Consider the following 26,556-nt stretch of genomic DNA (forward strand, 5'->3'; position numbering starts at 1 on the left):
TTCACCTCTGCCCCACCTACAGTGATATCCTCCCTAACGAGCGGCAACGCTGTTCCTTGCCGCTTGCTAGAACTGAAACAGGAAAGTCAGCTCCAGTCTAAATATTTACAGAGTACTGATAGATAAGAGAGGGGTTCTAAGCAAGCATTAATGTTTCCATTTTTAAATCACTGTTTGTTCATTATATTGCCCATCCCATTCAGGGTGATAAAATTGGATGTTCTACTCCATCTCTGCTTTGGTATCACAGGTAGTTCCTTCTAGCTGCCTATCAAGACATAATCTTTCTCCTTGAATTTAGGAGTGAATTAGGTATTCAAGAGCAAGAGTAGCCCAGCTGAGTTAAAAACAGGTTCAGTGGGAGGTACACAAAAACTAGCTGTCCTGTATAACAACTCTAGATGTGATTCTTAGGCATGAGGCCTTCTTTGGGGGGAATTCATCTGAGATTCCCATGTTTATGTTTGCATTTTCTTTAGATAGTATTTTTAAACATGTATGTACCACGGGCATCCATGTGAACAGCCCCCTTCATCTGTCAGTCATCACCTTGTCTTTCCCAACTGTTACAGGAAAAAAAAATGGCATTGAGGGAAAATAGCAGGCTAGTTTAGTTTGTCTGCTAAATATGCTCTCTTACAGAGAGCTGCAGGATAAATTACGTCTATCTCGTTGCTCAGGTAGTGTCTGCTTCTCTAGCCTCTACAGGCTTTAATAACCAAGGAACACTATGTACTCAGGAGAGAAAGAAATCTGAAAACGATCTTTTGAGCACAGAACTGTCACTTGAAGCAGGCATCCGTGATGGAGAAACCCCCGATCTCTACTTTTGGACAGCCATGCTGCTTTCCTGGTTTTATACTTACATCTATTTCCTTTTCTAGCTACTTAGCTGTGTGATGAATTGCAATAGGAGTTGTTCTGAGTAACGCATATAAGAGTAAGCCAAAGAAGGAGCACTGCTACATAAATTGGGCTGTTTGTTACAGCTTTTAAGTTTGCTTAAAAAGACATACTGATGAAATGTTGGCAACCATCTGCTACTAACATTTGTAAATAAATATAAACCAACCTAAATAGTCCCTTGCTTGTTGCCTTGTTTCAGGCATGGGTCTCTGTTGTTCTTTTCTTAAGAAAACTTAATTTCTTCAGGCTGTTTAGCTGCTCTGGGGTGATTTCACGACACTGTTCTTTGGTACCTCTCAATGCAAATCACTCATGACCAGAGAGGAAAGGTGCCTAATGCTGATTCTTCAGTGGCAAAGCAAGCTGCAAAGCTGTCATTTCTTTGTGGCAGAGTGAGAAAAGAGGTGAATTAGAAGTTTTTTTTAACAAGAGTTCCTTTTGCAAATCTGACCGAGTGGGATGGACCTTTTCTAGTTGCAGAAGGAAAACTTTTCATAGCATCTAGGAGCCCTACCCCAAACTCAGCTGTTTTCGACACTTTATAGAAATAAGAGCTGGAATTTTGAAAGTTTGAATCTTTAGTTTTGGCCTTACATCAGGGCTGACTGTATTATAGAAAGCTTCACAGAAACTCTGCAATACAGTGACTACTCATTTTAACGCATTCTCTCCCATGCATGTTTCTTTTCCTGTTTGTGATCATAGGATCTCTCTTCTGTTTTTACAACAGTGGCTTATAGGGAAAAATAGTATTTAGAAATTGGTACTAGAAATCAGCTGTTGGGTACTTCTTTATGCATCTAACACAATAAATGTTACTTGTTGACTGTTGCTATCATTTTGCACCATAGTGCCCTGGCGAAATAAAAACCGCTCACTCTCAGATCTGATTTCCTTTCTGACAGCTTGGTCTCTGCCACAAACAGTGCCTCTAAGTTAAGAGTGCTCAAAGGGAAACCCGTATTTGGGATAAAGTGTTTGCAAAAATAAATGGTCAAAGAAAGGAGTTCTTGATGGCCAAATTTTCCTGTTAAAACGTCAATTTCTGACAAGTGGTAGTTAAGTTTTACAACAGGAACTTACAACTCCTCTAACACATCAAGGGCTGTGCACATTTTAAACACTTGTTTTTTTTCTTTTGTTGATGCTGTGCTTTGAGTTATTACATCTTATTGAGCACGACCTCTAAATAGATTTGTTAGATGTAATACAGTGGAAACCTATCTTGATTAATTTTTTACCCACTGAAGAGCTAGATCAAATGTGAGCATAGCTGTATTATTTTGGACAAACCAGTGATTTTTTTTTGCTTCCAGATGACTGCAATGCTTATGAAAGCTGCCAGGATGGATTAAAATTATTCATGAATTTGTAATAAGGGTCTTAGGTTGAACACAGCAAGTATTTTGTAGTAGTAAGGATGTGTTGCCAAAGGACCCATCCTTGTTAATAGCATACTCTGCAGTTTTGAAACACTGGCTTTTCAGACTTGAGCAAATAATTGAATATTAATTTGGCTTTGTTCCACTAATGACACATTGGTACATGTAGTAGAATAGGACAGAATCCTAAAGTCAGAGAGTAAATGGGGTCTTCTTAATGGGACATACTTCTTAATGCTTTTTCGTATGCTACTGTATAGAGGAAAATAAAAAGTGAGATTTGCATTTGAGGAAAAAAATGTACAGGGAAAAAGGAACAACTTATTGGTTTGATATTAATGGAATAGGAATGGAAACGTGCGTACGTATGTGTGAGAAAGCACCAGAAGACACAAAACATAGATTAAAGAGAAAGGTATGTGAACGAAGAGAAGGAACAAACTGTCCTACAGATAAGGTGTCAACAAAATGAGGAACGAGATTGGAGCCATAAAATACCCAGATAAAGACAAAAGAACTACGACACTCATGAATTTTACCTAAGATTTGTGAAGGGTGAAACAAAATCATGAGACAACAGATCCCAAACACCACTCACTCCCAATGTGCATATTCCAGAGACGCAGAAAACACTCAAAATCCAGTGTCTCTGTTCTCAGTATGATCAGGCAAATGACCTTGGCCAGACCACTTGGACACACATATCTTAGTGCTTATGAGTGTGTGTGCGTGTCAGCGCAAAGGAATAGAATCAACTATTTAGAGATGTTGTTAAACAGAATCATGTTCCTACTCTATAAGATCTTGCCGGGAGCTTTATTACAGTTCTTACCTATGCTCTTTAATTCTTCAAAATCCTTCAAAAAACTAGAGATCTCAGTACAAACTCTTTCAATTGATGCACACATTCCCTACACACTCCTGGCAAAGATGTTTGCTGCAATTGCTGTTTAGCAGCTTTAAGCCAGGTGAAGGATAGCATTACAAAGATAGACCGTACTAAGCAAGGGCAATTGTGTGGGTCCAGACAGCTCGATGAACTAGAATCTACGTGGATAAAATGTTCCGTCATAGAGAAATAGTCAGCTCAAAATATATTCTTCATTTACATTCTTCTTGAGCCTTCAAAATAGGAAGCAAATGGTTTACAGGCTTTCAGCTGCCCCCTTTTCATCCACTTTAAAGAGTTCAGCCGAAAACAAACCAGTAATAAACGAAGGCATTTTATAGTAGTTTTTCCTTTATGTTAGGGGCAAGAAGGAGGTAGAATGTGTAATTGTTTTCTTTAAAATGACTGAGTTATCCAGGATTTGAAACGAAAGTCTAGTGTAATAATGTAGCATCGGTATGGAAGCTTGGAAGATTTAGGAATCTTATTATAACATGGAACATTTTAATTCTGGGTTGTCATTTCAGATTGAGGCCAGTTTGAAAGTTCCCATGAAAAGTTAACATTTGTTGCATGATTAGAGACACATGCTGTGTGAGTCTGTATCCTCTGTCCTGGTTACACCAAGCAACATGCCAGTCTAAGAAAGTCAGAAGATGGAAACTGGATTGCCTCCTTGTTGCAAAAGGCAGTATCTTCTAAACGATCTAATGATCATTTATTAGTCCACACACAAAAGGATCAATAGGATCGTCATTTGGGTGTCTCTCATAGCAGGACCAGAAAACGACGTAAATGCCTAAACCAGGAGTTAGTGGCTTCCGGGTGATCAAACTGCACCCCAGAAAACCCAGATGCTGCCTTGCTCTGAAGACATCTGATTCCACAAGCGTCCTATCCTGAGTTGTGCTCTGGTATATAAAAAGAATCACTCATCCTGGGCAAAATTGAGCAGCTCAGCACTAGCCTGCCCAAGTACCTCTTTGTCTGAGGGGATGGATCTAATAAGCACTTACTATTTAACCTACAGCATCAGCCACTTCATAAAAAGCAGTGGCAGCTACTGCTCTCTTCGGAGTGCCAGAAGATGAGCAAGATGAACGCCATACGCTTTATTCAATGACTCCTCAAATTAAAGTACTGACACAGTCTTAGAAAACCAGGCCTCCTGTTTCAGCAACTACTTTGCGTTTCTGAAAAGCCAGGTTTGCTCATGTGCTTGCTTCTGGTTCACGAAACAGTCAGTTGTTTGCCACGCTGTGGCAGTTTGTACCAGTGGAGTAGGAAGGGGTACTGGGAGTCCTGACAATTTCTTCATTAATGTCTGTGGAAAAGCTTGTTTCTTCATTTCTGAGGCCTCTGGGCACTACTGCAATATAAATGTTGCATAAAGAAAGGTAAAATCATCACCTAAATTATAGTGAGGAGATAATCCTGCTACTCATTAGCCCAACATACAGAACTACTTGCTTGCTTGCATATGTCTTATTCAAAGGGCTGCTGTGCTTTGTGGCAGGCTCAGCCTGATGAATGTTTTAAATAAGGGGAAGCCTTGTCGAGTGACAACTACCGCATTCCCCTACCTCATCTATGCATATCTCGCTATTTTAAGAGCAGGTTTTTATTTACCAATGAAAAAGACATTTGTAATGTATGGTTTAGGTCCTGTAATTCACATAAACAGACCGGAAGAGTGACACTTCAGTTTCAAACTCCTCTTCCAGCTCTGAAAAGTCCACTTCAGGGATGAACATCCCCGATGCCCACTTTGTGGCTGTGCCCATCCCACCTGTGGCCTGGTATCCACGTTACTGAGAATCAAGCATATACGACTCTTAGAAAACAATCATATTTAAAAGCATTTTAATGTCCAGAAGTCTCTCCAAGACAAACCCGTAATACCTAAATGAGGTGGAGGTAGGGATTCCAGATAGACACTGATGATTTACTAGCATCTAGCAATCAGACTACTAGATTGCACTAAATAGTATTTCATCAAAAGAGATAGCTCCACTTAAAAAAGGGTGCATGGCAATGAAAGCTGTCATTTATGGTCTCATGTATGCATGTCTGGTCTCAGTGTGCAACTGACAGTTTAGCCAATGATCAGACAGTACATCAGGGGAGACAATTGCATATAATAACCCAACATCCTGTTTGGAGGCTTAAGAGGTAAAAATCTAGCAGTAATCACTTCCAAGGCTAGTAACTCGGTTCTTATTGCTTTCATAATGACTCCATGGATATTCAGTCAGTGAAAACAGAGTCTGATATTGTGCATCAAGTAGATAAATTAACAATGAGTCTCACTCATACATCCATTGCCTTCTTTAGTGGAGACCTGCAAAGATACAGTATACTCTTTTGAAAAGCATGCTGCCCACCTACTCAAGAAGGTGAAGACAGTTGAAAAGGAGGGGGAGCAAAGCATTTTTTTCCAAATATTGGGTTGCTTTCCTGCAAAAAAAGCTGTTAAAATTCAATAATCAGTTGTTCCTTTGGAATTAATAACTAGTTCATGTTATAACAGCCTCTTGGTTTACCCATCATTTTGGCTAACAATGAAAACACAACAAAAAGCTATCAGGGGCTTCACATTTGGCATTAGAACAGTGCATGAAGGGCCAGATGCCAGGATGTTGGTAGTTTGCCTTATTAATTTTCATACCCACATTCCAGACAAACCTAATATATTCTAATTAATTGAGAGAAAAAAAAAAAAACAAAACCCCAAGAACAGACATAAACCATAGCAGGCAAAAGCAAGTAAATTTAATCTTATTTTGTGTAAGCTTCCTCCCTCCCTCCCTTCTTCCTCTCTCCCCAGCTCCAGGCAGTTCTCTTCTGTGTCTCAAATCATGCTGAAAATAATCTAGTGAGTAAACTCTTGGCTGGGGACCCCAAATGTTGTATGGTCAATGGATATATCCCCTGAAGACTTGCTTTAAATCTAAGATGGAATACAAAGGACTTTTACTACTATAGCCGTTAAAAAATACAGCTGTTATTAAAATAGGGGGTTATCATTCATGGTTTGGAAACTAAAATACTGAGCTCATTCTTTAAAATCCATCTTGTTACAGCTGGTTATAAAACAATAAACAAAGGCTAATGAACAGAAGACTCACTGTGTCGTGTCTAAAATTAGACTGCATGACATTTGCATTGTCATGGGCTTGTGGAATACACAAAGGCTATTATATTATTGTTATAAGCATCATATGTATCTTTATCAGTTTGTTAATTACAGCTAGTTCAGTATATTGCTAGATCAATGGGTAAGTGACAGCATAATTTCTTACAGAAAAGAAAGACGGAGTGGGTATAAAGAGGGATAATTAGTACAAATCGCAACTCTTGCAAGCAGCAAGTCATCTGAAGTTCCTGGAAGAAACAGCACAAAGAGAAAGGACAACATTACCTCCGTCACTGCCCTCCTGCTAGAGGTACTGGATCCTCAGACTGACTCAGTTTTGATCCTCACCTGTACAGCCAAAACAAACCTCATTAGCAATACCCTGCTGTTTAAGTGAGAGGCAGCATAACCATTTGTGTCAGCATAGGATAAGAGATGGCAATGTGGAGCTGGGAATAAGAGGGTTGGGAGAAGATGTGATTTAGATAATCTGAAACCACCATGGAATCACACCTTAAACTGCCTAAAATAAGCCGTCTCATTTTGACAGAAATGAGTTAAAGAACGATCGTATCAGTGGCGATACAGGCAAGCTTGAGAAAATGGCATCCTCCAGCTGGAACAGCAATGAGGAGGCTGAGGAGGGCAGAAACTGCAGCTGAGATAGACCTGGTGAGCCTCAGTTCACATCACAGTTCACACGTGCCTTATCATACACCTGAAACTGCATTTAACAGAGTGATTCTGATCAAGAGGAGATTTAAGTAAGAAACTCTAGGCTAAAAATTCTAAAGAGAAGAAATCCAGTCATGTAATTGATAGGTGGGAGAAAAACAGAACAGTGCTCTGCTGGCATTTTAAGAAACGATAAACTGAAAACTGAGCAGGAAATGTGACAAAAATTTAAAACAAAGAGGCAGGATTAAAAAAAAAAAAGGGAAGTTTTTAGACTTTGCCTTTATGACACCAAAATACATATATTTCTTGAACCATCTGGGTAGTTCTAGTGATTCCAATTAACTAAGCGTTTGTAGAATGTGTGGTTTGATCTATGCAGAAATACTTCAGTATGCTGGGAAGTGACAAATCATAATACAGGTCTGGTGTGACTCCTTCAGAAATTCAATTCTGAGCTCCCATTACCATAACGATGCTAATATAGCGGAAATAGCTCAGATAAAGAGAAGTGAAAGTTGGGTGCTGGATTATACAATGATTTAGAAGATTTATAAACACTAGAAGTGTGTATATACTCATGATGGAGAATTCATGAAGTACAGGGAGCTAAAATGAAGAATAATAAAGTGTAAATTAAGGAGAGAATTTATAAAAGCTTCCTGAACAACAGGATATTTTAGACTGTGGAATAGCCCCACAAGGAGCCAACAGAGCTGCACTGCTTGAGAACTTTAAAACTACTGAGGACAAAATAATGTACAGAAGAGTAGTTCCACAGGCAAAAGAGTAGACTGTCTGAGCTAACAAATCCATACGCATCTGTTCCTGGACTTAACGAAAGACAAGTTCAAATGAGAACAGGATGGCTGCTAAGTAAACATTAAATATGATGAGGACAAGCACCAACAATAGTAGTGCTCCTTTTCTATGTGACTCTAATACCGTAATTGCCTCATTCATTCACTTTAGTTTCACGCATGTCTCCTTTTCCCCATGTCACTTTCATCTTACAATTATAATCTGTACCATAAAATGGGAAAATGGGAAAGTAACATATCTGCAATTTTCCTCAAGTACAATTGATTATAGCATTCCTTGAAATGCCAGAAAATTGGCTTTCCTTTCAGACTATCCACATTTCTACACAAAAGCGTTTCCAGTGCTGGTTTCTGCTGCCACAGCTGTTTTGTAGCCAGAAGAATAGATTTTTTTTTTTTTAGGATGTCAGTAATAAAAAGTAATAAAAGCATGACACTTCCCAGAGCGACTGAAGCTACTCTTAATGAAGAGGTAGAGAGGGCAGCACAATCCTACTCCCTTTTTCTGCCAGTTGCTCTGTTGAGCCATTTAAAGATCACCTGGTAAAAATCACCTTGTCTGATTATTTCCATCGTTAATGTTGGCAAGGTGAAGGGCACCAATAGTGTCAAGAAATATAAGTCACTATAGGATTTTTTAATGTACTCCAGCTGAAAGAGCTGTTTCTTTCAATCCCTTTCAGACTACATTTTCACCTTATATTTTCAGCTTAGCAGCATTAAAACAAACCAACCCCCACCCAAAACAAGTCAAGCTGTTTTGCTGTGGAAAACCTCTTTGGCTGTACACAAATGAAAAAAAAAATGCATTTTCATAACTCAATCCCCTAAACATACGACTGTGAGGAATCCTGGGAATTTAATTAGCGATCACAATCAAGGTGACTTTGGGAGAAAGGCTGATGAGGAAATTCAACCGCGCCTGCTGAAGCCCGGCACCCCTCCCACCACCCCCACTGGGGCGCTTCGGCCGCGCCGTGGGCCCGGCCGCGCCCCGGCAGCGCCCGCGCCCCAGTGCCGACACCCCTCTCCTCAGGGGAAACCGCCCCCGCGCACGCCCCTAACGGCCGCCCGCGGCACCCGCCTCGCCCCGCAACAGCGCCCCCCAGCGCCCGCCCCGCCCCGCGCGCCTCCCCCCACCCCACTCTCCTCCCCACGCGGGGCCCGCACGTGCTAGAAAGAAACACCGCGCCGCGCACGCGCGGGCGGGCGGGCACCTTTCCCCCCGCCCCCCTCTCGGCTTCGGGGATGGGGAGGGCGAAGGAGGAGCCTCTATCTCCGGGCTCCTGATTGACTGATGTCATTTCCCCAGCTCCGTGCCTGGCCGGCTCATTGGCTGCTTGCGAACCGCTATCTGCATTGCGCTTCCTGGTTGGCTGTTGCCGCGCGGGCCATTGCCCTATCCTAATTTGGGCCACGCGGATTAAGTTCTTTAACCCCACCTTCCTTGCCCTAGCTCCTCCCACTACCAGCGCCAGCTCCTCCCTCCCCGCCCTCTCCCTCCCTTTCATTGGCCATCACCGGGCGCTGAGCTCCCCGATTGGGTGGCGGCGGGCTCCCCGCCGTTCCCCCACCCGTGCCTGCACCGCGCCTGCGCTGAGCTCGCAGGTTCCCCTTGCCCCTCCCGCCAGCCGGCGAGCTAATAAAGTTTGGTTTGCGGGGGAGGCGGGGGGAAAGGAGGGAAAAACCGGCGGCGCCTTCTGGCCCCGCCCACTCCGTTCCCCGCCCGGGAGCGGCGTCCGTCAGCCCGGCCCGGCCCGGCCCCGCCCCTTCCCCCCTCCCCACTCGGGCAGGTCGGGGCGGGGGTAGCCGTTGAGTCTCTCTTTCTCTCTCTCTCTCTCTCTCTCGCGCGCGCGCGCCGGGCTCGAGCCGGCGGTATCTGCCCTCCCCTCCCCTCAGTCCCGCTCGGCAGCCGTGGCGGCAGCACCAGCCACCGCCGTAGCGGTGCCGCGTCCTCCTCCTCCTCCTCGTCCTTCCTCTCCCCCCCTCCCGGGGCACGGTGAGCACCGCCGCGCGGGGACGGACTCGCCTCCCCCACCGCGCCGGGGCGCGGAGCCTGCCTGCGGGCTGCGACAGGACGGGGCGGGGGGGGGGGGCAGGTGTTCCCCCGCGCCCCCAGTTGTGGGACGCCCCCCCCCCCTCCCCGCGCTGCCCCAGGGAGAAGCCGTTAACGGCTGAGGAACGGGGCGGCCGCTCCCCGCACACACCGCGGCGGCAGCGCTCCCCGCACCCCGGACTGGGACGGGCGGAGCTGCCTACGGCCGTCGCCCCCCGCCCGGCCCAGGGAGGGGAGAGCGGGTCGGCGCGGGCCCGCACCTCTGTAGCCGCCCCTCGTCTCCGCGGCGAGGCGACGGGAGCTGGTGTCGCCCGCGACCGTTGGCGGCTGGGGAGGAGCCGCGGCGGCTGCTCGGGGACGGCGGGAGCCGCGAGGGTCCCCCTGAAGACAGGCGGGCGCGGCGGGGGGACGTGGCGCCGGTGCCGGCCGGAGTGTGTGTGTGGGGGGGCGGCCCGCGCGGAGGGACCCCCCGGCACCGCTGGGCTTCGGGGCTGCCTCTGCTGCCCCTTGTCTGTGCTGGCGCTGCTGGAACTTGTCACCCGGGGCGAGGCTGGGCTTTCTCGTGGTATTTCACGCCTGGCTGATTGCCTGGGAAACTTCCTCAGCACTGTACAACTTTGAGCAGAAAGGGTGGAAGGAAAAAAGGCTGTTTCCTTTAATGTTACAGCTGCTGGAAAACACAGCCGGCAAGTTCCTCTTAAAATGTAATTGCAACATCACTCCTTTAGAGGAAGCGAGACCTGGAGGGTAGGACTGCAGGCACAGCACTTAATGTCTACTCCTTTTGTGTAATGCAAGAGGAGGCAAGGCTTTTCTGTGCCGTAGGACTCTCCATTGGGAGGTTTAATGCCTCTTAAAGTATTCTGAGGTTTTTCGGAAAGATCTTAAGTGCAAATTGCTCCTGTTGTAAGGCTATAATCCGGTCAGTGGAAAACGAGTTTGGGTGTTTCGGGAGACGGCTATGCTGTTTTTTATCCTTGTCTGTAGTAAGTGCAAATACAACTATATCACTGCTGGACATGGTTTATCTGAAATTTTGGTTTATTCACTGTCCGGTGTCTCCGAGATCTGTTTCTGAAACTTGTGTATGCCTTCTTCCATCTTGGCTGTGACTAACCTTGTTTAGTTGAATATTATATTATTTGTATTTCCAAATCTCATGTAGCATCTGCTACTGCTTAAGAAATATTTAGTGTGGTTGCGGCTTTGGATGCCTTATCTTGCTTCCTATTTGGTTCTCCTCATACAAATCTTTATACAACTAAGAGACTGAGATTAATCCTTTCTTTCTTTTTTTCTGCTTCCAATTCAACAGATGCAGTTTATGTTGCTTTTTAGTCGTCAGGGGAAACTGAGACTTCAAAAGTGGTATGTTCCATTATCTGACAAAGAAAAGAAGAAAATCACAAGGGAACTTGTTCAAACAGTATTAGCCCGCAAACCGAAAATGTGCAGCTTCCTGGAGTGGAGAGACCTGAAGATTGTCTACAAAAGGTTGTTCTGTCTCACTAACCTCATAATTGCCATACATCACGAACAATGTAATAAGTAGCAAGAAAATAGTAAAGGTTGATTTCCCCATTCCTTCCCTGCCCCCCACTGGTTATGGAGAAGTATAGGTTCTGAGGGTTTTTCCTTGAATCTAATTTGATAACCAAGTAGGAATCATTCATGTGCGGAAAATCACTCATGCATTTAGAAAATGTACTGAAGAAAAGGGATGAGATTTCCTTCTACTTTAATAAGGAGTGGTTCGTGTTCTCTGCTTAGATGCCCACAGAAAATAAACGCGTACAAATATGAAGCATGCATGATTTAATAGCTAATAAAGAAAAACTAAATTTTATAAACATTTACCTCAGACAGTGACTTCATAAATCAGCTGCAAATTGAAACTTACTTTTAAAGGCTCAAAGAAGTAAGAATGTTACTCTTTTATTTCTGAGTAAATAGATTTTCTTTGCTATGAATACAAAAGGAGTATCTCCTAACTTGAGAAATCATGCTTAACTTTCTTTTGGTGAAAGTACTGTATACTTTTCTTTGGCAATAGCTTCATTTCTCACTTATTGCTAACTTTTCTAAGGGTATGTGGCTACAACTTTTTTGCTTTATGCTGACCTTTTAGAATGTAATGCAAAGTAGGCGTGTGAAAATACTTTTCTGCACAAATAACTGTTATTCTCGTCCTGATTTGCTAGGATGGATCTCTTCCATCTAAAGCTGATGTATGAAACCTTGAGTTAACTCCCTTCCCTGGTTATGTATAAAATTTAAAAGGTTTACACATTTTTATTTCTCTTTGAGATAGTAAATAATTTCTGTGTGTACAATATTGCTCTCTTCTCTCTGAAGGGAAGAGAAAGAGAATTGGACTTGAAATTAAGAGCTAGTAACTATTCTCCAAGAATTAGACCCTTAGATCTTGATCTGATAGAGATAGAGATATATATATATATATAAATATATATATCAGTGCATGTAGCATCATGCACATGAGTGTTACCAATGTAACTGATGGGTATAGTTCTCTTAAGCTTGTAAGAATAAGGAAGCATCCATAGGGAAGGAGGAGTAATAGTGCATAAGGTCATGCTTAAAGAAAGCATGCACAGTTTTATTCTGGCTATTGATTTCCTCACAAAAACTTACTGTGCGTACATGTAGACAAGCTTGCTTAAATGTTCTTTGTGCTCCCTTAAGTGATGATGTATGCAAGTGCTCTTTCAGCTAGACTTTTATGGGACTAGATAAGAAAAAATAGCCATGAATAGGCCAGTGTGTTCCCCTCCTTACCCAGCACTGCAGAAGAGTAGCTGTTCTGGTGGTGAGTTGGGTCCACACAGCTGTCCTCCCCCTTTGTCTGTTTACTGCTGTTAACTGTTTCCTGTCATGCCCTTTTATGCCGAGTGAACTAGGTGGAAATTCAGATATGGGTGTTCAAGATGCTCAAAGCTGTGGTGTTCGTATATCTCAGTAGGATGTTGTGGGGCCTGTGGTCAAGGAGAACAAAGTTGGCAGGTAGATGTGTGTAGACCACTGGATGTGGACTACACTCCATCTGTTAGACTGCTGATGTGCACAGCTGAATGCAGTAGGGTATTTCACTGTTTGTGAGCCACTGTGGTGCAGTTAGCCTATAAAAATCTTTGCTTAAAATAAGCTTGTATCAAGGTAATTAATTTCTCAAAATTTCTTATTTTGCTTTTGTAGGCAAGTTTCATTAGGCTAAAATTGCACTAGAAGGATTGGGTGCAAGAAGTGATAGTGAATTTAAATTCCTGTGACTTGATAAGAATAGCTACTTCCAGGTTTACAGGAAAGATTTTTTCAGTCATCTTACCTTAATTAAAGTTGATGAGTACCAGCTAGCATAACCTCTTTGAAAAGGGAGATGTATTAGCTCAAGAAGATAATCACAAGAAGACAACCTTGACAATTAGAGTCCAGTAGTTTCTGAAGGGTTGATGACCAAAAGAGAGAGATGACATCTGTAAAAACTTTGATTTGTGATTTGCGTCTGGTTTATGAAATTGCAGAAGATGCTCCCGCTTGCTCATGGGCAAAAAGCTCCTGAAGCATATCTACTAAGATGTGTTCACATCTGATCTATTTTTAATAAAGGTCTGAACCTCCTGGTGTATATATTTTTTTACATTAACTCTAAAAGCGTATGCATATTGCTCTTGCAGATCTTGAATTGCTGAAATTGATGTGCCGTGCTTTACTACTTGTTTTTAGAATCCCTTAACGGCCAAAGTTTCAGGTATTAGAGTTGTCCAACTCAAAGACTGGTTAGCCATATTAGAAATATAGTCTAGGCTCTTTACTGATTTTACCTCTTTGCAGCAAAACCAACTCAGGTGCAAAATTGACAAGCCAATAGCTTCAGCTGCCTTCTGATATTTCACATTTTTCAAGAAAACTGGAATATTTGATTAGCCTCCATAGCTCTGTAGCGTTTCGTCCTTATCATTTGTATAGGACACTTTCTGAATGAAAGTTCAAGAAGATAGAACAAAATGTCTTTAAGATCCATCTGAATTTTTATGAATACTTTCTTTTTATTTTCTTAAGTTTCATACATGCAGCATTGAGGTGATTGCAGTCACGGTTGCAAAATTGGGTCAGTTATTGTTGCTCTCCTAGTTACTTTTTTGTAGCTACAAAAAACAGGTGGAAAGGTGGCCCTGCGTTTGACATGGCTCGTAAATTAGGATGGATATATTCTGTCAGAGGTTTGGAAGAGAGTTGTTCAGGTTAGTGGACACCTGAAGATTGAAGAAAGGGCGTGAACTTGTTACTTCAGGAGACAAGTAGAGCTTTTTTTTTTTTTGTTGGGGAAAAAAAATCAAATCTAGGATGCCAGCAACAATTGTACTTTATTACAATATGGAGGGAGTCATCTGCAGATGGCAGATTGGAAACTTAACAAATGCAGTCAGATGATCACTCTTCACATATTGTTATCTTCTAACTGGTAGTAATATTGGAGCATGTGGGGTCAAAGTTCTTGCAGCTTTCCCCTTGTGGCAGAAGAATTGGTGTCAAATGTTTAAAAAAAAAATTTCAATATTTGCCGCTTCTCATCTTATTCTTCAGTAAATCTGAAACTTTGGGGGCAAGCGAAGGAGGGAAACAATATATATATATTTTTTTTTGTGAGGTTCACTCAGCTATTCACTGCTTTAACTTGTGATGTTAGTTATTTTTGTTGCGTGACGTATTGCAGTCGAAATTAGAAATAACTGCTTTTTACATAAATTTACTTCGTTAGCATTTGATAAACTGAGATCATGGGACTTAGTTATTGTTGACTTGTAACTCAATCAAGGATTCTTCTTTTTATACTGCAGTACATAACTGCATATGCAGTACTTTAAAATTGTTACAACTTGTGCTGCTCTTAATGTTGTGGCAATCATCAGTTACTTTAACGTAAAATAACCTTAATTGTAGGTTACTTTAAAACCTTGAAGAAACTTAAGTTGTAAAACGATATTTTTTACTGTTAGCACCCCACTTCCCTCTATCCCTCCAAAAGGTCCATTGTGCAAACAGTGCACATCTCTAGCTCAAAGTACATCGATGCCATGGTACGGTAATGTTAACTCTCTAATGATATGTGCCCAGCAATTGATATAATCAGTGTATTTCCTTATATATTTCTTTACTGCCAACTGCATCTGTTAAAAATGGTACAGCAAGTAGGAAGCTCTGTACGACTGACTGAATTCAAATATTATACTGAACTAGTTGCTTCGATGTGGTTATTTTAACGTGATCAGCCTGTCTTTGTAGAATATTCTAGTTCTGATATCATTTGGAGGACCTCAGGATCAATAAAAAGAAGCTTCCTCTTACAGAAGATTACACAGCTTTTGTTTAAAAGCCCAATAGTTCTAGAAATTAAGGTTTGAAATTAGAAACTGTGAAAGAAATGCCTGTCTGGGTGTAGTTATTACTATTAATGATTTCTGTGTCTTTAAATGAATAGTGACTGATATGCCTGTCCTGGAGTCTCAAAACTTCATGCTTCAGAGAACATACATGTTTCTTTACTAAAGGAGGAAAAGTCTTGCTGGGCATAGCTGTCACTGGGTCAAAGATGGCAAACTATCACCAAACCCCAGATTCTTGAGCTCTCTTAAGCACCTGCCTGCTGCTTAAAGGCAGCTTTGTTGCCATTTTCAGTTCAGCTCTGCTCTTGCTAAACTCCGTAGGCTTTAAATTTCTGCAGTTAGAATTTACATGCAAACCTGCTTAGATGCTGACAGTGATATGGTTTGCAGCTTTACCTGGTGATGTTTCCAGGGATGACTTCAAGCGGTGTCCTCTCATCTGGTAGGAGAACGCCGCTGAATCAGTAGGTCTTGACAAGTTACGCTCTGCCCATAGTGACCGTTGTACCCCATAGCAGAATGACGGAATCTGACTGTGAGCTAAGTAGTGAAAGAGAATTTTGGTGGTTAAAACATTGCCCACCAAATGGGAAACTTCCCACTACTGAATTAGTGTGACTGCTGTAGGAAGGCTTGTTTCCTTCTAACAAGAAAACCATGAAGTGAGCTACGTAAAGGTAGAAATTTGTGTAAGTATTTGTCTCCTGTGTTGATTTTCTGCTCTTTTGACCGTATTACACTCTTAGTTCGGGTGATTTCCCCTACTTTTTTTTTTTTTTTAAACTTTTTGAGGTCCCCTTTCTGACAAGGGTAGGATGGTTATCATAAAATATTTCCCTAAGTGAGCGTGAGCAGCTGACTTATGACTGAGGATTCTGCTAATAATGATGACAATAAATTGCAGTAAGATTAAAAAGGGCAGAATGTTCCTTACTGAATGGGCCACAGTTGCTTTTCAGTGTGGGGTGGCGTATTTTATTATGAGGATTTGGCTTTTCATTGGGTGCGTCTGAGGGCCAGTGTTCTCTTAGGCTAGTTTGGAAGAAATAACACTTCTGCAGAGCAGAAACTTTTTCAGCCTGAGTACAGAAATCTACTCATTTCTGTGTAGGCACTCTTCATGTAAGCTTCTGGACTTGACAAAATCTCTAGTTTATCTACTCCAGAATGTATATCGACACATTTTTTTTCTGAGCCCTTGCCTGGAGAGAAGTGGGGGGAAAAAACCCCAACAAACTATTACCTTTGAGAATTTGTGTTAACAAATATATATCTTTGTCTGCAGTATTCACACGCCCTTTGCAGTTACGACTGACTTGTGTATACTCTTCCCTTATTTGCAGAATAGGCATATTGGATCTGAGTTTGTTTTCTTTTGTTGGGCCATCTTCCATTAGTCATGGCTCCTGCTTGAGAAAACTTGAAAAATGTTTTCAGCATATAATAATAGCTACCCAGGCCTTCATTTTGTATTAAGATGTCCACCAGGTTGCTTTGTTTCTCAGTAGTCTTTTCTCTGAAACTGCAGTTGGCAGAGCTTGAAAGTGTACTCTACTCAATAGCTGCTAAATAAAGTCTTTCAAAAATACATTACGTTTTCTTTTAAATGATGACGTTGAGAGCAGACTAGTTTCCTGCAAAGTGTTCTCTGTTAAGTAAAGTTTCTATCTCCTTTGTTTTTTTGTTTTTTCTACCTCAATAAAGCAGTTTTGTGTATCAAAGAAACTTTTAAGTAATAGAGAAACACAAAAGGACTGTCCTATGTGGAAAAAAATTTCAAATATTTGAGTCAAATTTGATTTGATAAAGTCCACTGTTACAGGATTCAACTTGTGTCTAAGCAGTGGAAGGGAGCTGTTTGACTATATTTCACTGCAATCGTTGCTGCCCATCTGAATATGGAAAGAGTTTTATTTAAATAGGTGCTAATAATTAGAGTATGCATCAACTAATGTCCTAAAGCTAACATGGAGTTTGATTTAGAAATTTTTCATTAGGTTTGAAAAGCTAATTTTTCTGTAGAGTATCACTTTCCAATACTTTTTTTTTTTTTTTTTAAAGAACTTTGTCTAAAAACACCTTATACAGAGGTGATTTTCTTGCATCTTGCAAGCTACTACAATGACTGTAAATATCCTTGAAGTATTAAAGTTAGGGACAAAAGCAACTGTAAAATCAGAAAACTGCTCAGATGGGACTTAGGATGAGTTAACAAGTCACAGTGGCGAAGTAAAAAAAGAACAAGGGAATTTTAAATATTAAATTAAATATATAAGAGCCTCATTGGAGGGAGATGTATCACTCACTGTCTGAAGTCAGGTTTTGTGGCAGGATGGAAAGAAATTAGAGGCAATAACTTTTTTTATAGCAGAAGGCTTAAACTTCTGGATAAAAGTGATTCTGATCATTTGTGCATGGTTAAGCCGTTATCACTTTGACTCAATTATGCCTGAGTGGGAATGGGTCTTGCAAATCATAAATGATGCTGTCTTACAAAGTGGGAAACAAATTTGGACAGAAATTGGATAGAAACTTTCCTCTATGAGTACCGAGATAGGGATATTTACAGCACATCTGGCTTAAGAGCAATAGTCCCATTATATTCTTGAGGTTAAGAGCTAGGGTGAAGTTTGATTTGAAATTGACAGAGTACATACTGTTATTTGAATGACAGGAGTAATCTGTTCTTTTATAGCCCCAAGATATTTAGCTGAAGATGTCTTTGACTATGCCTATGCTAGAGTGTTGAGAAGACTTTTATAGGAAATAACACAAGAAAGCAAGATGGTGTGTTTTTTCTAAAGGTAGACAAGGCAAATGGTAGTTTGTTGCAAGTGCCAGTAAGAAAATACTTAACATACGCTCTTTGTGGGAGTGGGGGCTTTTTAAGGATAGGCTTAGTTTGAGGTGATGCTACCAACATCCCTGAACCAGGGAAACTCAAAGATATCCTGAAGGAGAGAGGCATGAGGTTTAATTGGCCAAAATCCCCCCCTTATTAAAATGCTTGCTTATAGCAAGAGACGTAGGTGTAAGTCACCTGTATGGTATTATTGATATTCATATAATTTCACATTTTTTCCATAGTACAAAACAAAAACTTGTTGCATGACTTCTTCCAGCCAAAAACTCTGAGAATTTCTTCTGGTACTTACTATGTCCCAGCTGATAAAATTCCTATGTAATATTTAAAAGGTGTGTGCATTTCTGTTTATGGGAAAAGAATATGCATCTTATAAACTTGGCATTCACATCTGAATGACTTTTTCAATAGGGTTGGCTGCTCGAGGAATGCTTAATATTGCCTGTTACTCTCTTTAAACAAGCAAAACAGAAGCTGTTCTTGGTTCACCTAAGTTACCAATTGCAACAAGTGTTATTTGAGATGTCATTTCTGCCATGTGTATCTGCATGGCATATCATTTTGGCACTTTCTTAGATAAGACTGAATGGATTTTTCAGCTTTCCTGTTTCCTTTTTGCATTAGCTTTTTTTTAAAAACACAAAGTTAAGTGTATGGAGGGGAATTCATGCAGGGGTCTTTTTGTTAAGAGTGGAGTTCAAGATCATATCTGAGGTGAAGAATTTTCTGTCTGCTGTATGGAAGTGGATTGGTAGTGTCTTGCAGATGGCCTCTCCTTAGCCTGGTATCAGAGCAGTTGCTGGTGAATGAGTTGTTGACTTAATAGCACTTGGGACATACAACATTTGTTAGTGTTTTCTTATTTGGTGATTTTTTTTTAAAGCTCTCTACAGACCAGTCCCTGAACTCTAGGGATTATACAACTTGATGTATCTTAAATTGCTAGATCATTTTACCTGTCCTAGTTAGCACATTTTCAGTGGTTGTTGGTATCCATATGTGTGGCTTGTGTGTTACAAATTTAAGGATGTAATCTGTTGGTTAGTAGCCCAGGCCTTGGATGTTAGAGATAATAGAAGAAACATCTTGCCTCAAAACTTTGACAGGAGGCTAAAATATTAAAAATATATATTTTTTCCAGCTGTATCTGAGGCTAATTTAATCTCATCAGTTAAAGGATGATAAAGACTGAGGTCTTGCTTGACTCAAGGAAGCAGATTCCTTTTTTGCATGTGTATGACTGCTGATCTCTTAGCCGTCTCCTGGTAGAACTTGTGTGGCCCTGTATAAATAACAGTATGGTGGTAGACTTCAGTATGAAGGCCTGCTGAGAACTTAACACCTTTCAGATATGTTCATTTTGCTCATGTTCTTATGCTAATGTAAAGATTATTTTGTTATTACAGATATGCAAGCCTTTATTTCTGCTGTGCTATTGAAGATCAGGACAATGAACTAATAACTCTGGAAATAATTCATCGCTACGTGGAACTTCTTGACAAGTATTTTGGCAGTGTGAGTTTGTGTTCTCGGGTAATTTTTTACAGATTCATAGTGTGTACTATACTGTGTCACTTTTTAAAAAGTGCAGTGGCATAAAACAACGATCAACTAGCTTTTGAAAAGATTTATCTAACAAATTTCATGTTTGGTCAGACTAAACTGATAATTGACTGTAACTGTCAATCCTTCTGCGGCCTTTGACTAGGACAAGCACAGAATGAATAAAAAATTGAGAATATGATGTTGTAAAATTTCTCTTAGACTGTATGGAGTTAGATAAATGCACTTTGGATAAAGCAAGCAAGAAGAGAACACTTACTGGGGTGTTCTTGTGCCTTATGAACAGCCACGTAAGATAGAAAATTATAAGTTAAACTTTTTTTGGCTATGGAAACGCTTTTCAAAGAAAGAGGCTGCTATAGTTGTTTTTAACTAGAGCAAAAAAGACACTTTTCATTTATTTTGGTCTCAAATGACTGATTTGTGTTGCCCCACTTCTCGAAGGGGTGTAGCCTAAGGCTAACATTTTAATTTGGTGAAGCTGAGAAGAAGTTAAGTTTTGTAAGAGGACAGGTCAGTAGGTGTTATCAGCCCTGATTACAGTAATGCTTGATGTTCTTTTCAGGTATGTGAACTTGATATCATCTTCAATTTTGAAAAAGCCTATTTCATTCTGGATGAGTTCCTTTTGGGAGGGGAAGTTCAGGAGACTTCCAAGAAAAATGTTCTCAAAGCTATTGAACAGGCAGATCTTTTACAGGAGGTAAGCAAATTGAACTTCTCTGGCCAATGCATCAGCATGCTCTGCTGTGATTAGAGAAAGCTCCTGCTTTTCTAAGCTTGTAGAAAGTGATTTTTAGCATGCGTAGCATGTAGTCTCTAGTTAGTTCTCCTAATTGTGCAATACTGCTGCTTCTTTTCATCTTGTGTGTCATTTGTGTATGAAAACTACTGTGATCTTTGTTTTGCTAGAAGCGCAAATGCCTGTTTGATGCTTTATACCTAGGTAGTTATAGCTCATTCTGCTTTAAATTAATTTTGTTCGTGTCTGTTTTCTATTTTTTTTAATTTAATCAACCATTAGTTTTTTTTGTCATACCTGATGCATGTTCACTTCTTTACTGTTTCATTGCTGAAATCCAGAAGCTAGACTCTCTTCTTTGAGACTCGTTCAGGTATCGTTCTTATTCTAAAGACCTTCTGTCCTTCTGCTATAGGTAGTTTACTCGGGCACGTTTCTATCTTTAAGCTGACAAAGCAGTAGCAGTAGAGCCACCGAAACATACGGAATGAAGTATAAAAACGTTCAGTCTTTGAATGCTTTTGCTGTTCATTACTAGCTTTGGAGAAAGAAATACAGATTATATCTTTTTTTTCCCCCCCTTTGGAAAATACTTGATGGGGAGGGGCTCAGTATTATAAGAAAATTTAATAATATTTCCCCTCTTGTTTGTCCATCTGTCTAGTGTTTTTATCTGTACTTACTGTCTGTAGTCTTAAGAGTATCATTAAGTCTCTTGAACGAGTAAATAAAGTTCACAAAATTCTGGTATGATGCTGAGGAAATAATCAGTCCTGTGTGCGAATCTGTGAAACATACGGTTTAACAGGGATGTTGAACCTTAACAGTTTTAAAATGCACGGAAGTTCGCTGATAAGATTCTATGTAAATGTAAGCTGTTCATTTTTTTTCCTGATAAACCTTCAGTTTGTTGTTTTGTTCTGTGAGTTAATTGCTAAATTCTCATACGAGCGTTCTGTGTTCCAGCTGATGGTACTTTTTGTTGAATGTGGTGTTATTAATAGGATGGGGAGACACCTCATGTTTTTTACTCTTCTGGTTGTGTTTTGTAATCCTTTTGGTGTACCAGAAAATCCATAACATGTCACAGTACTTGTTTGTCAACGACTAGCTAGTGTCATGAATAGGGTTAGCCAGTACACGCAGATTTGATATCCTTATTGTTCTAGGAAGCAAATGTACGTGTTTATTTACCACGTGTGTTCTGAGGCAATTTCTCTCACTCCCTTCTTTACTCTGGAAAAGGATCATCTTAACTAGAAGCCTTGTTACAGTTTCCAAACAAACAAACAATCCCTTTACTTGCTATTAAAATCCTTTCCTGGTCTTTCTGTGAAAACAGATGTAACAACAAAGTAACCTATTCTAGTCTGTCTCCTGCAAATGCATAGTTAATTTTATACATATACATATGTATATAAATAGAATTGCAGTATTTTGTCTTATTTTTGAATTTTATTTTCACCATTTTCTTAGGGCTCTCCTAAAGCAAAGTGCACTCTTATCACTAGGAAGTAATTACTGATATTTCAGCCCAAATAACTAGCATCCTCTTTTTACTCTTAGTTATATTTTCAACTTAAGAATGTGTATACAAGAGGAAGTATTACTCTTTCAGTGGTAAACGTTTCCCGAGGCCCTGATACCTTCACTCTGATGTGTTTCACTTCTGAGATCATGCAGCCTTACTTTTCCCATCCCTTGGAAATTCTATTGATGTTTTGTCAGAGTTTGTTAACTTTTTTCTGATTAAATTGCTATGTAACATATGTAATGTATTACGTATGATATGTATACATATGTAATGTATGATATGTAGTCTATCATGGCTCCACTGTAGTCCGATATCTGATTTTTTAGTAAACTAATTGTTTTTTTCTTTCTCAAGTCACATATAAAACTACTGCATACATCTGTTTATTAGTTTATTTAGAAGCCTTATTTGAATATGACCTGAGATTTTTGAGTTTTTTATCTCTTTCTGCAGTTATGCGGGGTTTTTCTATTGGTGTGTGTGTTTGTTGCTATGTGCATATTGAGTCTGGTGAAGAAGGTTGTTAAACTAAGTTTGTCACAACCAGATACTTTTTTTTTTTTTATACTTTTGACTAATTTCTGCTTCCCAGAATACCTCAAAGAAACCTGCTGGAATAAAATGTGTTTTGATTCCAAATGCAAAACACTTCTGGTGTATTTGTTTTTGGCCATGTCATGTTCTAATTATGTTCAAGAAAAGGACTTTTTGGCCCTCATCTTGCCTCGTTCCAAAATTATCAGTCAATCTTGAATACACTACATTATTAGTTAATGGTAGATGCATTAATGTACAGAGCCCCTTTAAAGATTAAAAGCTATATTTACACAAAGCAAAATTATCACAAATACATTAAAAGGTTATTTGGATGAATTTTTCAAGAAAACATGCAGAAGCATAAATTGCTGAATAGTGAACTGGTTCTTAATAGTCTTGCCCACTCGTGTCCTCTGAGGCATTTTTTCAGGATGTGCTTCTGTTTCTGAGCACCTACTTCAGTGTTGGTGCTGTGTAGTCCACTTATTAATACTAACTGCTAGGGTCTATGTGAGTGAAACATCGTGCTATTTTGAGTCCTTTTTCACCCTTCAGTTTCTTATTAGCTCTTCAGTAGCTTAGTTTACACATTCATTCTCTTCCCCCCATTTAATACCATCTGATAGCTTACCATTAGCCAGTTATCAGTTCTGGCAGTATCATATGAATGGCAGTAAAACTAATTATTCCGATGCTGCTTCCATGCTTCGTTATAAATCTATTGCTGGAAATACTTCTGTTAAAATCAACAGTGCTGTTTAGTGTCTTGTTTTGTAGCTTTATACCTGTTTTACTGTAGAAACTTTAAATACTTGTCTAGTAGTTGCAAAGATGTAGACTTCTGAAAAGGTGATGTGTTGCTTGTGAGAACATCTCAATTCTTATCCTGAGAGAACAGAGTTGGCAGATGCAGGATGTTGTTGCATAACATACATCTGGGCAGTACCTGAAACATAATGAAGTGCACAACTTCATGACGTTTTTTTCAATGCATGGAACTGTAGCACCACAGTATGTTTCATGGAAAAGAAAGGATCTTTTTTTTTCCCCCCCACTTAAATAGAAGTTTAATATTTGTTGTGTTCATATTTGGTCCAAGAGCGACTATATGCTGCTTATGGGAGCTCGTGGTCCTTCCCCATGCTAAGACAGTAAAGTTAAATATAGCTATTAACAATTCTTACGTGTATAAGTGGCAGTTGTATAAAACTTTTGAACGCTAAACTAAACAGACTTGCTATCTCTTGATGTTGATTTGAAATAGGAGCAAGTTTTCCTAAACACTGGCTTCTAGTGAAAACTTGTTGCTTGCTTTTATAAAAATTACACAGCATGCATTTCAGAAATGATCCCCATTTTGTCCGCCGTTATTCGTTTAGACGGCGTATATGTATTCTTTCAGTAGGTGCAGAACACCTAAAATATTTTAAATCAATTCTATTTTTTCTAAAATAAATCCCAATAGTAAGGCTGATGGATCTATCATGGTTGCATGTTTCTATCAATATTTTAGTATAATCAAAAATATAAAAGCTATATGAATATATTTTCTTATGCTCTTGCAGTTTGACTTCATTTGGTACCTACTCATCCTTCTGCATGAAGAACAATAGATATGCTATCCATCAATCTTATTTCCTTAGCTATTTCAGGCCCTCAAAGCCTCTACCTCATCTTATATCCAGAAAGGTGCTTAAATCCTTAATGCCAACTGACATGGTTAATTGTCTAGGGATGCTATATAGGTTTAAGCTTTTAATGTTAGAACAAACATTTTCTTGGACAAGAAATGAAGATTTAGTGAATTACCTATATATGTCATGAAAATTTTGCTTTTGGAGATGTGCTAACCGAAAACTGTAGACACTCAATAATAGTGGGGAGATGGCATCAGATTATCATTGGGTTATGACAAAATAGAGAAATTTTAGTATTGGCAGTTATGAAATAAAATTCTGATATTTAAACCTACAGTGGGTGGGAGCATAAAGGTTTTTTGTCTGGTTTAGGAAACAGCCTTTGTAGGCAGCTGTTTCTTATTAATCTCCTGAGAAACTTACCATAATTAATGTAATTCATTCAGACTTTTACTTAGTGTTAGCTCTTAAGTATAGTCTCCTGAAATAGACTGCCTTCCTAAGTTGGCGGTGACATTCTCCGCCTTGGCGGTACCTGTATTCCTTTTGACGTGGAAGAAGAATGAATAATGATATCTTTACAAAATGAAGAGCTGAGTGCCTTGATTGTGATACGTTCTTCGCGTATAACTTCTACTGCAGTCAACGTTGTAAGTAGTTGAGCAGCTTTAGACTGCAGTTCTTAAGGCATGTATGTTTTTGATTTTATGAACAGATAATGGTCTGTAATAACATTTTAGGAGATATTTGTGGAGAGAAAGAGTTACTGTGTATGGGGGTAGGGAAGGAGGGGATTATGCAATTAGTTAATTATTTAAGGATTAGGAAATACTTGAGGTCTGTGTTGACTGGGAATCTCTTACGGTTCTTGGGAAGCGCAGTAAGTTGTAATAGTATTTTGGTAGCTGGCATCCTTGAAAACATGTTCAGGCTTCAGTCCCAGAAGGATGTTGGATATGTGGCAGAGAAGAGATGGTAGTGCAGTTCAATTGCCTGCTTTTTGGTTTAAATATGAAGTGTATACCTTGCCCAGTTATAGTAACGGTTTTGACTTTGGTACTTTGAGCAAAAGGAAGAAGTCGGCTTATGTTTTTGGCGTTGATTTGAGACACTGATTAAGAACCTACCACCTCAAATAAGTCTGTTCCTGATTTTATGTGATAGCTCTTACAAAGTGTGCTTGTCCATGAGACATTCTAATATTGTGACAAGTGTCATAGACAAGCCTATAAATAAACACAATAATTAAGTCAAATTGGGAATGTGAATTCAACATATTTACTTTCCCTTTGAGGTAATGCATGTTTTCTTGCTCGTGCTGTTTAAAATGCTTTTTGAGTAGTAGGTGAGGAAATGCATCTATATGTGGAAATGGCTGTTCGTGAGACACTTGGCACTCGAGAGGTAGATTTGTTTGTAGTCTGTGGAATAATATGTTGCCTTGCTTGTTCGTAAAGACTAGCGTAGTTTTTCACAAGATATAATACCTAAAACCAAGATAAAGCATTTTAGGACTAAGCAAAGAGGTCAGTTGCTTGCGTGTTCATTTTCACACATCAGCTGAACAGACAGCCGTTATTTTTTTGAATGAAGAAAACCTTGAATACGTTATGGTAGAAAAACGTGTTCCCTGCCATGCTTGACTACAGTGGTGCTATATAAGATTGCATATATAATAACCTTCACTTTGGGAGAATTTTTTTGCACTTTGTCTTAGGTAAATTAGGTTATTTGTTGTTCAGTTATACTAACGATTATTGCTGTCCTGAAAGCTAAACTGTTTTTTAAATGCAGCGTTCACAGGATACAAAGGAAGGCGATACTAAAATTAAGAAGTTTTTGAGTCTGTGGAACTATGTAAATGTGGTATTTCCTAACTCTTATCAGTTCCAAACCTTGCCACACTGTCATCTAAAAACTAAGTTTATAAACTCACTGATAAAACCTGTCAATGTGTTCTTGAAGCTGTCTTCGTAGTTCCCTAAATAACTAATTAAAATTCAGCTACACTTTAGAATAAGCACTTAAAATATGCGTAATGAAGAATACCTTAGGAGTATCACTTCTCTTTTGAACTAACCTCTAAAGACAACTAGTTGTCATTTTAGTAGTGGCAGACTTGTAATTGTTAATATCAAAGGCTTCTATCAAAGTGGTATTGAGTATCCAGTAAAAAGTGGTATTGAGTATCCAGGAAGTCGTCATGAAATACTCCACCCCTCTCCATTCTCAAACTGCTTTTTTTCTGATCACTGAAGTATTCAGTGGTCCGTATCAGAGTCACTGAGTCTTCTTCTAGAAGTGCAGTTCAGTATCTTAACGTTCTTTGTGAAGCTTATTGCTTTTCTGGATGTGTCTTAACACTTAAGACTTCAGTGTCATATAGCTTTGCAGGCTGTGATTTCTAAACGCT

At 39.8% G+C, this 26,556-nt stretch overlaps 1 protein-coding gene across 6 annotated transcripts in view; it reads left to right on the forward strand.

The window, feature by feature from the left end:
• The first annotated feature begins 9,477 nt into the window (after positions 1–9,477).
• AP1S2 (adaptor related protein complex 1 subunit sigma 2) overlaps positions 9,478–26,556 on the forward strand; it is a 32,389-nt gene continuing 15,310 nt past the window's right edge. The window contains exons 1-5 of one of the 6 annotated variants that reach the window (XM_068919528.1): positions 9,601–9,808; positions 11,181–11,359; positions 19,537–19,645; positions 20,259–20,396; positions 20,777–20,808. In XM_068919528.1, the coding sequence (XP_068775629.1) occupies positions 11,181–11,359; positions 19,537–19,645; positions 20,259–20,396; positions 20,777–20,797 (447 nt within the window). In that variant the 5' untranslated portion in view covers positions 9,601–9,808 and the 3' untranslated portion in view covers positions 20,798–20,808. Of the gene's footprint in view, positions 9,809–11,180; positions 11,360–19,536; positions 19,646–20,258; positions 20,397–20,776; positions 20,809–26,556 lie in introns of those variants that run through there. The other 5 variants (XM_068919503.1, XR_011136346.1, XR_011136344.1 and 2 more) reach the window with 5 other exon arrangements.

Source organism: Struthio camelus, chromosome 1 (genome assembly GCF_040807025.1).
Source record: "Struthio camelus isolate bStrCam1 chromosome 1, bStrCam1.hap1, whole genome shotgun sequence".
Taxonomy (NCBI): domain Eukaryota; kingdom Metazoa; phylum Chordata; class Aves; order Struthioniformes; family Struthionidae; genus Struthio; species Struthio camelus.